Below are 11,885 nucleotides of genomic sequence, written 5' to 3' on the forward strand. Positions count from 1 at the left end.
ATCAATATTGCAGACAGTGAGATAAAATACACTGCCTGCTGAATGCAACTAACTTGGATAAAAACACAGTATGGTATTGTTTTAACAGGTCTGGCTTGAAAGGGTAATAGAGGGTCAAATCATCTGAACGCACTCAAAGCTTTGATTGTTTACTGTCCTCCAAGGAGCCCTTGGTACCATAGTCTTGGAATCAGATGTTTGCTAATAGAAGGTATTAGCGCCCTTCACTTACAGAGACACCACCCATTACAATTTCCATGCCACCCCCAATCTACTTCCATAAATCACTGCTTATGTTGAAGTAGCTCATAAGACGACACACTTAGGATGAAAGAAAAGGAGTACTTGTGGCACCTTAGAGACTAACCAATTTATTTGAGCATGAGCTTTCGTGAGCTACAGCTCACTTCATCGGATGCATGCCGTGGAAACTGCAGCAGACTTTATATATACACAGAGAATATGAAACAATACCTCCTCCCACCCCACTGTCCTGCTGGTAATAGCTTATCTAAAGTGATCATCAGGTGGGCCATTTCCAGCACAAATCCAGGTTTTCTCACCCTCCACCCCCCCACACAAATTCACTCTCCTGCTGGTGATAGCCCATCCAAAGTGACAACTCTTTACACAATGTGCATGATAATCAAGTTGGGCTATTTCCTGCACAAATCCAGGTTTTCTCACATCCCCCCCACCCCCATACACACACAAACTCACTCTCCTGCTGGTAATAGCTCATCCAAACTGACCACTCTCCAAGTTTAAATCGAAGTTAAACCAGAACATCTGGGGAGGGGGGGGGGTAGGAAAAAACAAGAGGAAACAGGCTACCTTGCATAATGACTTAGCCACTCCCAGTCTCTATTTAAGCCTAAATTAATAGTATCCAATTTGCAAATGAATTCCAATTCAGCAGTTTCTCGCTGGAGTCTGGATTTGAAGTGCTCACCAAAAACCCTCAAACAATTTTAAAGCATCAGCAGAAAAGAGACCCAGAAGATACTGTCACATGTCACAGAATGTCACGTGACCATTTGGTACCCAGAAATCCTTATAAATTTAGGGAAAAAAGATATTAAAGATTTCATACTATCTTGCACTAATTCTAACAATTTATATTTGTCTACATAGGCAAAGCCCAGCAAAGCAACTTAAGTATTTTAAACTATCATCTGAAATATTCTCTCACACACCCCACTCAAGAATATACTGATGCAATAGTGCAGACCTAGAGGCCCAATACACATTATGGAACTTGACCAGTTACTAGGGGTGAATTTCACACCATGCACCACTTTAAGTCCACAATCCAGGGCCTAGAGCCCTAGATATTATTTAAGACTGTCTAACAAGACATAGAACTTTAGAGCAGAGGGCCTGCCCAAGGCAGAATTTCACCTTAGGAGCATACAGACCAGTCCAGTCTGTTATTATCTATCAAGGATTTCAGAACACAGGCAGTATTTTACCACTCTTATATGTAAAACTCATCTGAATTGGCTTCATTACAACCAGATAACATACACACACACATCATTGCAACCACTTCTACAAACAACAAAAGTTCACAGCAGAGATTAAAAATAAATATATACTTTAAAAGCAGGTGGTTCCGTGGGAATTCTTACATCATGCTCCCAATGAGCCCAAACAATTAGCAATCAAATCACAGTGTTTAAAATTCAGCTACTGACTTCGTGCCATTCGTTCTACTTGGGGTTTTTGTGCTTCTTTCTTTTTTCTTCCTGCAATGCCCTCTTGGAAGATTAGACAAAGGAACATACAAAATGAGGATATTTATCATGGCTGGAATGAGAGACCTGGATTCCATGATTTTTAATGTTTAAATAAAATCTCTCTGCCTTGAGGCCTTTCAGCAAGGTGAATTAATGGTTAAATAGCATTAACAGACAACAGCTCATAGACTTTGGAAGAAGAGATCAAGGACGACATGGTAGGCACAGAATGGAGCAGATTTATGGATTTGTAGTGGTGCTGCCAGTTGTAAGACCAGCAGAACAGGCTGAAGTGACATAGAGGAAGAAAGGCACTGCCTAAAACTTGAAGGTAATGTTTGCAGATAAACAAAAATGTAGAAGAGGAGCCTAGGAGTATGTAAAAAGTGAAAGGAACAGCAGTCACAAGGTGCCCCTAGAACTATAGAAATTGAGAGACTTTTCCTTACTGTGAATTGTCACAATGACAGAGTTTTGCAAGGTTCCGGCAGTTCCTGTGGCACATGTATGGTGCCAGTCCCAGCAGCTACATGACCATATATTAGTTGGGATAAGATCTCTGAGTTGCCTTTTAGAGCAGGAGACACATTTATTTCCACAAGTCATGTCACCCAAACATACAAACTATTTAGCTGCATCTCCTTGTACTGAGTTCACATCAGGGATGATTATTATATTAGAATTGGTCTGATTTCCTGTAGAGTCTCTATAGATTAATCACAGGAACCATCTTTCCAACCATCTCGCCAGCGTTCATCCACTCGGGAGCAGTCAAATTCAGACTTCCCCAACTTCCTGTTGACGTCATTATGAAGCAGGCACAGCCACTGGGATAAATTATTCCTGCTGCTGGCATCAGGCTGATTTGTGCGTAATCTGCAGAGGGAAGAGGAATCAAATGCTGTTTACTACTTTATAGGCACTGATTTCACACTCCAAAGCAGTTGTGTGGCCCACAGATGGTCAGAGCCTCCCTCATCCTCTATTTTGAGATGTCTCACAGAGACCATAAAGGCCAGCATATTGAGATCTGTATTCATTGCAGGCTGCACCTCCACATTAAAGTCTGTAATTGACTTGGATGCATGTGAGTTAGGTGCACTCCTGAAGCTCCTTAACAGTCACATCCTTGGTTGGGAAAATATTAGATGGCAATCCAAACAGTTTATCCATGGCAAAAAGTGTTCAGGCTCATAAATAATTTGATTTGAGAGAATCTCTTGGCAAATTAAGAAAATAATAATGAACATCTTTTCTATGTTGGGCTCCATCAAGGTGTTTTAGTCATTATCGAGCTCTCAAATACAAAGCTGCTCTTTTTTTTTTGCACTAGATAATTCCATTTGTGGATAACGAATTGGCTTGGGTGTACAGAAGATGGAGCTCCGCCCTCTAGCAGACAGAATATATATCAGCCCTCCTCATGGATTGTATTCAGCCATTCCTTCTGCAGCCTGCGCTAGCGTAAGCTGATTCTTTCAGTCACTGAGGCAAAGCTGTTTTTGGAAGCTCAAAATCATTGATTCTATTTCCCCAATGTGACACAGGCTGGCTAGCAACCACAGATCTGCATTATGCAGCTGCTAATCGTGATAAATTGGTACCCCCTGCAAAGCAGTAAAAATATCATTACTGGAGTAGCTTTTTAAGATCTCTTTGCTCTGGTGAAAGACAAGGATTTCTCATCTCAACGTAATAAATATGAAGTTCTGTATTGAATCTTTAGTTCCCTTTTGAAAGAAGTACGCAAACACTTCTATAAACTTCTTCATGCAGTTCACTTTTCCTGCTAGGTTAGGATATTGATTTGATATCAGAGATTCTTAGCTTTGCGTGACACCGTATGGAATATGTGGAACACTTTATAATAAGGTTAATACCAATATTATAAAATTGCAAGGAATCTGACCAGATATGACATGTAAGGTATCTGTTAAAATGTTATGATTGGCCAAGTAAGATAATCTTATTTATAGGTTTGTATCACCTTTTTATTGTGAGTTATAGATATGTATGGTATATCTGTATTTCAAAACTTGTGCTGTTTCTGGGTGACACTCCCAGACAGATTGGCATCAGCATTGCCTAGTCTGTCATCAGCAGGACAATGAAGCCATGGAAAGGAGCCTGGGGATACACCTTATGAGTCAGCAAGATATGTAGGGGCATGCCTGTGGACAGAGAACTCAAAGGCTTTTCCATGCCATGTGCTGTGAATTTTGTGTTTGGGACAAAAAGTACAAGCCACATGGCAAAAGAATATGAAGAGTAGCTGCATCTTCTCTATTTTGTCTTCATTCCTGCTTCTTACGTCTGGAGTAACTTTTCCACAAACAAAGCTTTGAACAAAGGACTGAATAACCCATCCAAGCTGTGGACATGTTCCAGAGGGACTTTCAAGCCAGTGAACTCACCAACACTGCTAAGAACTTGATAGATGGACTTTGTAGTCTTATGTATGTACCTAAGCGCTTTACCATTTAACAACTTTTCTCGTTCTCTCTTTTTTCTTTATAATAAACCTTTAGTTTTAGACACTAAAGGATTGGTTGGCAGTGTGGTATTTTGGGTAAGATCCAACCTAATATTGACCTGGCAATGTGGCTGTCCTTTGCGGTTCAGAAGAACATTTTGTATAGTGAGCACAGTTTGGGTAGTGAGCTGGTAATGAGTGACAGGGAATAGATCACTTGATGATAACCTGTTCTGTTCATTCCCTCTGGGGCACCTGGCATTGGCCACTGTTGGAAGACAGGATACTGGGCTAGATGGACCTTTGGTCTGACCCAGTGTGACCATTATGAGCCAGATTCAAACCAGCAAACAAACAAAACTTCTTTCACTAGTTCTTGGAGCTATTGTGCTGTCTGACAGCAGAGTGTTTGTCCTCTGAATGTGTATGTCCTGTGTCCTTATTTATGATTAATTCAATCATAAAACTACATTTTGGCAAAACAATATACAATACAGAATATCCATAAAGCCACCAACTACTGGAAAAGTTGATCTGCAAACCAGACCATTAGAGTCCAACACTTTAGGTTGATCCCTTACCTGTAGATATATTTTTTTTAAAAGACTCACCTTTCCCTCAGATCTTCTGCACATTCTTCACAAGGGAAAAACTTGGAAAATAAGTTAATGAACTGTGTCATATCTTGCTGCTGGGAATTGCTTGGGTGATCTGGGTAATATGCTGCCATAGTGTGAAGGAAAGACCATGTGTTTCTCCCAAGTTCTTCTCTGTCTAGAGGACAATCTGGAGGCTTCTCCTTCTCCTCTTCAACATATGCTTCCTGGGTCAGAGAAACAAGAGGGTTATATGTGCACATTAGTACTCGGGATAAAAAATTAACATACCTTACACTAACCCCATATGCTTTGTGTTTCTAGCGCACCTTCAATTCAAGGACCATACAGGTATTAGCTAACTAAACCTCCTTAAATGAGGTGGACAAATATGATTACTCCCCTTTTTGTTGATGAGGTTCAGAGAGGTTAAATAACTTGCCTATTGTCTCATACACCTTCTGTCCATCAACCATGCCCTGTGAAGGGGAGGTTCTGGGTGGGGAGTGCCTCATTCCTACCCCCTGTCAACCATAGCCTGTGAAGGGGAGTTTGAGCGGGGGGGGGGGGGTCATTTGTACTCTCCTGTTAACCATTGCCAGTGAAGGAAAGTTTGCTTTGTTTGTTTTTTGTTTGGGGGGTGGTGGTGTCTCATTCATATTCCCTCATTAACCACTGCCTATGAAAGGGAGCGCTGAGAGGGTGTCTTATTCCACCCATAGCCTGTGAAAGGCTGTGTGGGCAGGGTGGAGATTCTCATTCCCACTATCCTGTAAGGGGAGTCCTGGGGAAGCATGTCTCGCTCATATGCCCCCCTCCATCACTGAGTGAGGGGCGGGGGGGAAAGGGGGCTCATTCGTACTCCCCTGCCAAACACTGTAGGGAGAGGGGGATTCTGGAGAGGGGTCATTCCCAGGGGGCACATTACAGGGGGTGGGGAACTCGTGAAGGGAACCATTCTCCCCCTCGTGGCGGCAGGGGACTGGGGATCGCTGGGGCTCATCTCTCCTCACAGCCCCTCCCGCGCTCCCGGCCGCCCCCTCACCCCGCTCTGCGAGGCCGTCTGCTTCCGTTGCTCCCGGATCCAGCTCCTGAAATCTGTGCAGGCCCGGCACGGCTTCTTCCTGGGCTGTTCCTCCGCCCCGGCGCCCGGCGGCCCGGGCAGGGGGAAAGGGAAAGAGCCGGGGCCGGCGGCCGGGTCAGAAGCCGGGTTTCCTCTGCGCTCACTGGGCGCCGCCATCTTGGAACCGCAATGCATGTTGGGCCGGGTGGCCTTCTTCCCGCCCCGCTGCAACTGTTAGCCTAGGGCCGGGGAGGCGGCCTGGCCTGCGGGAGAGATGCCTCTTGAGTGAGGGATGAAAGGGAGGAAGAGGCGAAGGAAACGGAAAAGGAAAACTTTCTCTTGGGGGTTTCCCCTCCTGTGGTAAAACCCCAGCTCTCTGTGCCCCCTTTCCCTGGGCTTGGCCCACCCTAGAGCAGCTGCTACAGAGAGTGAAAACTAGAAATGACCACGAAAACTGAAGCCAGAGGAGTCTAGAGCCCCGATCCTTCACACACATACTTGACCTGTTGAACTTGTGGGGCTGCTCATGCATTTAAAGCTAAGCACCAGCATCTGGATGCCCAGATGCCCATTCCATGCCCCTCCCAATTTAACAGACAGGAAAAATGAAAAAATAGAAACATTCACTAACATGCACCAAGGGCTGGCATAGCCATGTGAGCACTCACTTTTGGAATTAGTTGGTACACAGAGTAGGCTTCTCCCACCATTTAAGTGGAATTTATTAAATCTATAAAACCTAATTGGAAGCTTGTTGAAATCAATGGAAAGATTCCCATAGTCTTCTATGGCAGAGGTTCTCAAACTGTGGTCCGCAGACTACCAGTGGTCTGCGAGCTCCATTCAGGTGGTCCACAGACAGTTCCCTCTAAGGTGTGGGCCTGGGTGGCCGCACACAAGCGAATGAAGGGCCACTCACCTAATTAGTGGAAGTGTGGCTCCACTAATTAGGTGCCTGGACCCTGGAGAAGATGCACATGTAAGGTGAGATGGTGGCCTTGTGGGGGGGATAAGGGGTAGGTGGGAGAGGGTAGTGGTGTGAAAAGAGGGAGTGGGGCAAATCTGGGACATGCAGGGCTGTGGCGGCCAGAGAAAGAGGTGACTTTCCCTAGCTCCAGGGCTGTGGCTGCCCGGGAGAAACAGCCCTCCTTCCCAACCTCAGCCCTGTGGTTGCTGTCCTTCCGAGCAAGGCTCGGGCTGCTGCGGTGTGGGGGAGAGGGCACATCCATTGCATTAGAAAGGTAAGACTACTGATGTTAAAATATGAGCTGTGTGCTTTTATTTGTGGAACAATTTTTTAAATTATTATTACTTTTTTTTATATTGTGCTCTTATCCAAAGCACTTTACAATAGTTAGCTAACATACAAACAACATTTGGAAAGATCATTAGATGGTCTGCTGAGACCCCCAGCAATTTTCAAGTGGTCCATGGATAAAAAAAAGTTTGAGAACCATTGTTCTATGCGCTTTGAATATAGCCCCTAGACATCCTGATTTTTAACAGGATAAAAGAATCTGCAAGAGTCTATACAGATTTGTCTGTAGTGAGAATCTGAGCAGTAAAGGCTGATTTTGAATAAAATCTTTGCATCCATTTCTTGCCATAGGTTAAAAACCACTTACAAAATTCTGGTTATCCAAGGTTTAGACAGGGCTACCCAAAATGGCTGAAGTTTGAAATTTGGTTTGGATGAGATGTTCACTGAAGCTTTGTGCCTTTGCTTGGTTTAGAAAATAAAACTGTTTGAGCATGTACAATACAGGATAACCATGTAAATCCATGTTTGTAGTTAGCAGGGAGAGCCCCGTTTTTAAACAAAAATGTTACAATCCCCCATGTTCTCAGAAACTTGATTGAGGCTAAAGGTGATTTCATTATTTCAGTCCCAGTTAATTGGTCTGAGATGCTGGCGTCTCTGAGCAAAGGAAACAAAAAGATGGAAAACACAATTTAAGGTCATGCTCCTGTAAATGTTTATTAACATGTTGACGTTAGTGGACTTATGGACTATTTAAAGGCTTGATCTGATAAAACTTGTCACAATTTCTGTCATGACTTGTGAATGTGTTCCCATGACTGGCCTAAAGTCCTAGTCTTAGCAGCTACATAATCACTTAAAATTGGGTTCGTCCCCCGAGAATTCAGTTGGGGAATGAGCTCTCTGAGTTGCAGGTGAAAATAGGAAGCTTCTTGAGAAAATAAAGACATTTAGGACATATGTACACATATGTTTACTTGTATTGTCTTTAATTATATTGCACCAGGTTCAATTCTTATTGTATTTAAATCATAATAACATCAGTCTTATTTCCAACGGCATCTCCATAAACTAGACACAAGAACCATCCTTCCAGCCATCTCGCCAGCGTTCATCCATCTGGGAGCAGTCATACTTGGGTTTGCCCAACATCTTGTTCACATCATTATGAAGCAGGCACATCCACTGGGATAGCTTCTTCCTGCTGCTGGTGTCTGGCTTTTTTATGCTTAAGCTGCAGAGGTGGAAAAGAATCAAAACACTACTTACTCTAGTCCAAAATCACTGATTTTACTTTCCAAACAAGGAGTCGCTAAAGTGCTTGCAGAATTTATAGAGGTGGCCAGAGGCCACCCCCATCTTCAATACAGAAATTGTTCTTACAGAAAATATAGGTCCCATGATCTGTCTTGCTCTGAGCAACCTCAACTCATCAGGGTGAAACACACCATGCAGATTCTTGTATCTTCTATAGGCCATATCTTAATAACTGATAACTCTCATTAATGATGAGGTGTCTGCAGTCTGTTCTGTTTTATAGCCCTTTAGGCTCCTGGCAAGTTATTGATGCTCCCCAAGCTAGACAAAGTTTGGATGCCCCTGTCCAAACTGCTTTGTCTCCACATAAACCATCACATTCTCGGGGCTCACTAATACTTTAAAATATTCCCATTGATCAGCTCCTTACAGGAGAAAACCTGTTGGCAGATTTAATAACATTTAGCTGATGTTGTGTATTACGGGCTCCTTGTAATTTGTTTTTAGAAAATCAGTCTCTATGTCTCCAATACAAACCCCCGCCCTCTCCTTGTTGGTTTCGTACACTTGACTGGCAAGGACTAGGCCTTCATAGCTATACTTAGAGAACACGTAGCACATTTTTGAGTGCTATCGTAATCATAACAACAATAAAATAATAATATAATACAATTCCCATTGTGTGTAAGAATAGGCTCCAGTTTACAGTAGGTGTAACACTGCCCTCTAGAGGAGGGAATATATACCAGCCTTGCTCAAATGTTTACCTGCTTTCTGCTCGTTAAGCTTGTGGAATTGATTATTTTACTTGCTAGGTAGAGGTTGTTTTTGGAAGCTGAAAGTCATTGTTTTCCCCAGCATGACACAAGCTGACTGTATCCACAGTGTCTGTAACAGGTTCTCACAGATTGTGATAAACTGGAACCCATTCAAAAGCACTGAAAACACCATTGCTGGAAGAATCCGCTCAGGTCTGTTCACTCCTGTGAGCAACAGAATTCCCCACCACAGAGCCTGTGTTGTCTCAGGAGTTGTGTGCTTCTTGTGATATGTCTTATGATGCATTTAAACACAGAATATATCATTTGGGGATAGTGAAAAGGCATCTGCACCCCTGGGAAACAGGTTGATTTACATCCCGCATTAACAGAGACCAGTGCCTGAAGCTAGCTTCCTGCATGTAAATTGTCTTGATGCTTGTCTATATGCAGGGTTGCACTAGTTTCATGTAAGGTATAATTTTTTTTAAACCAATTTAAATATAAAGCAGTGCAAAAAACAGGTTTAAGCTAAACTTAAATAAAAATATGCAGTTAAAGTCTAGCATTAGTTAAACAGGTGCATGTTTGTGAGCAGACTAGACCTTATTCCACAAGGACTCACCTTTTCCTTAGATTTTTTGCACACTTTACACAAGGATAAAACTTGCTCAGTAAGTCAATAAACTGAGCCATCTCATGTTGCTGGGTGTTGCTGGGATGATCTGGGTAATATGCTGCCATGGTATGAAGGAAAGCCCATGTGTTTCGCCCCAGTTCTTCTGTATTGAGTGGACAGTTTGATGGTTGCACTTTCTTTTTAACCTGGGATCAGGAAAGCCAAAGGATTAGCAAGCACATTAAGATTGTGATAGAACAGCCCTTTTCACTCAGCTTGCATTTAAATCAGCTTGTTCAGTCTAGCACAGGGGTTCTCAAATTGGGGGTTGTGACCCCTCAAGGGGTTGCAAGGTTATTACTGGGGGTCCTGAGCTGTAAGCCTCCACCCCCAAACCCTGCTTCACTTCCAGCATTTATAATAGTGTGAAATATAAAAAATGTTTTAAATTTATATGGGGGGGTCACACTCAGAGGCTTGCTGTGTGAAAGGGGTCACCAATACAAAAGTTTGAGAACCCCTAATATAGCACCATATTCAAGGGAACAAACAAGGACATTTAAACTCCCAAACAATATGGATTTATGAGAGAGCCACAGGCCTGGTCTATACCTAAATCTTAGGTCAACCTAGCTATGTTGCTCAGGGCTGTGGAAAAAAATCACACACCTTGTGACATAATTAGGTTGACCTCAGCCCTGCTGTAGGTGCAGCTAGGATGATGGAAGAATTTTTCCATTGACCTACCTATTGCCTCCCCGGGGGTAGATTACCTACATTGATGGAAAAACCCCTTCCATCAGTGTAGGAAGCATCTGCACTACAGTGCTACAGAGGGACAGCTGCAGCATTGGACCTGTGCTGCTGTACTGTAGACATTTCCTAACATTCCAAAACTCTTAATGGGGACTCTGAAGACAAACAAAATACTTCCAGTACCTAGAAGCCTCATTTAAATGCATTGGCTAGATGAGTTTGTTTGGAGGGTTTGAACTGAAACACAAGAATTTTTCTCCCCAGAGGAGAGGAGGAAAAGTTGACCAGGAGCGAATGTGGAGCCTGCAAACTGTATGTACAAGGATGGTTAACAATCACAGGGTTTGTAGCTCAGCCTTAGCTGGGTCATCTATAAAGCTAAGAGTCCCTGTAAGGGTCTTCAAATAAGGTGAAATTAATCTGGCAGGTTTTGAGGACAAATGTGAAATGTCCCAGGAATGGAGGAAGAAAGTGAAGAGAATGGGGGTGGGAAGTAAAGAAAAAGGTGAGTGGCCATTTGGTGGGGAGGGGTTTGGAGGTCATACCCACTCTCAGAAGGATTTGCATCGGTCATCAGCCATTCTTGAGGTTAGCGGGGTGTGACTTCTAGATATGCAATTTCTATATAGGTAGTTCATGCTTCCCACATTAGCACTGGCTCTCGTGGAAGCGGCCTCTTTTGAATATTACAGACGTGGAACATCTAAAGAAGCATGGCATTTTCTCTCTGGATCTGCAACGCCTACCTTCCTCCCATGTGAGGCCCAGCCTCCAATTCCTGTCCTCCATTGCCACCCACCCGTAATCCCCACCAGCCACTTGTTTGGGCTAATCCCAACTTTCCCCCCGGCATCCCCGTTATCCCTTCCTTGGGAGGCTGACCTCCCCCACCCATTCCTGTCGGGGAAATGATCTCCCTTCCATCAGTTATTCCTCAGGGACCATTTCTGATCCCCCTTCAACCATCCCTATGCGATGAGAAGAAAATTCCCCAACCCCTTACTCAGTCCTGCCCAGACCTGCCCCGTCCAATTGTCCTTACCCTGGCTGCTGAACCCGAATCCCTCTTCCTCTTGCCCATGGAGTCTTGGCAGACTGGGCAGTCTTTCCTCTTGAACCTATTCTTAGCCACAACAAATGGGGCTCCCCCCAGGAGGTCAGACAGAGCTCTGTTCTCCAGGGCAGGCCAGCGGGATGAAGCTGGGCTGCCTTTCTTCTTGCGGGGTGCTGTCAGCTTAGATCCACCAGACACGTTGGGCTGGGTGCTGCTGCTGGAGGCAGTGGGCTCAGTGGGACTAGGAGAAGGTGAAGATGCGGAATGCTCCAAGGGAGGAGAGGGCCTTTTATTCTCTTGCTTGTTCTT

General features: G+C 43.9%; 2 protein-coding genes across 2 annotated transcripts; both read right to left on the reverse strand.

Moving 5' to 3' along the window:
- Nucleotides 1-1,580: 1,580 nt before the first annotated feature.
- Nucleotides 1,581-6,066, reverse strand: GFER (growth factor, augmenter of liver regeneration; the record flags this gene model as incomplete). The annotated part of the gene is made up of 3 exons (XM_084640759.1): nucleotides 1,581-2,615; nucleotides 4,824-5,035; nucleotides 5,854-6,066. The coding sequence occupies 3 exons, from the start codon at nucleotides 6,064-6,066 to the stop codon at nucleotides 2,453-2,455; spliced, it is 588 nt and encodes a 195-aa protein (XP_084496885.1). The 3' UTR covers nucleotides 1,581-2,452.
- A 2,120-nt stretch (nucleotides 6,067-8,186) lies between these two features.
- Nucleotides 8,187-10,645, reverse strand: LOC311526861 (FAD-linked sulfhydryl oxidase ALR-like; the record flags this gene model as incomplete). Its single annotated transcript, XM_084640333.1, has 3 exons — nucleotides 8,187-8,366; nucleotides 9,773-9,972; nucleotides 10,637-10,645. 3 exons carry the CDS (start codon nucleotides 10,643-10,645, stop codon nucleotides 8,204-8,206), a joined length of 372 nt encoding a protein of 123 aa, XP_084496459.1. The 3' UTR covers nucleotides 8,187-8,203.
- Between the last annotated feature and the right edge of the window lie 1,240 nt (nucleotides 10,646-11,885).

The sequence above is a fragment of the Lepidochelys olivacea genome (assembly GCF_965140295.1).
Source record: "Lepidochelys olivacea isolate rLepOli2 genome assembly, chromosome: 10".
In the NCBI taxonomy this organism is placed as follows: domain Eukaryota; kingdom Metazoa; phylum Chordata; order Testudines; family Cheloniidae; genus Lepidochelys; species Lepidochelys olivacea.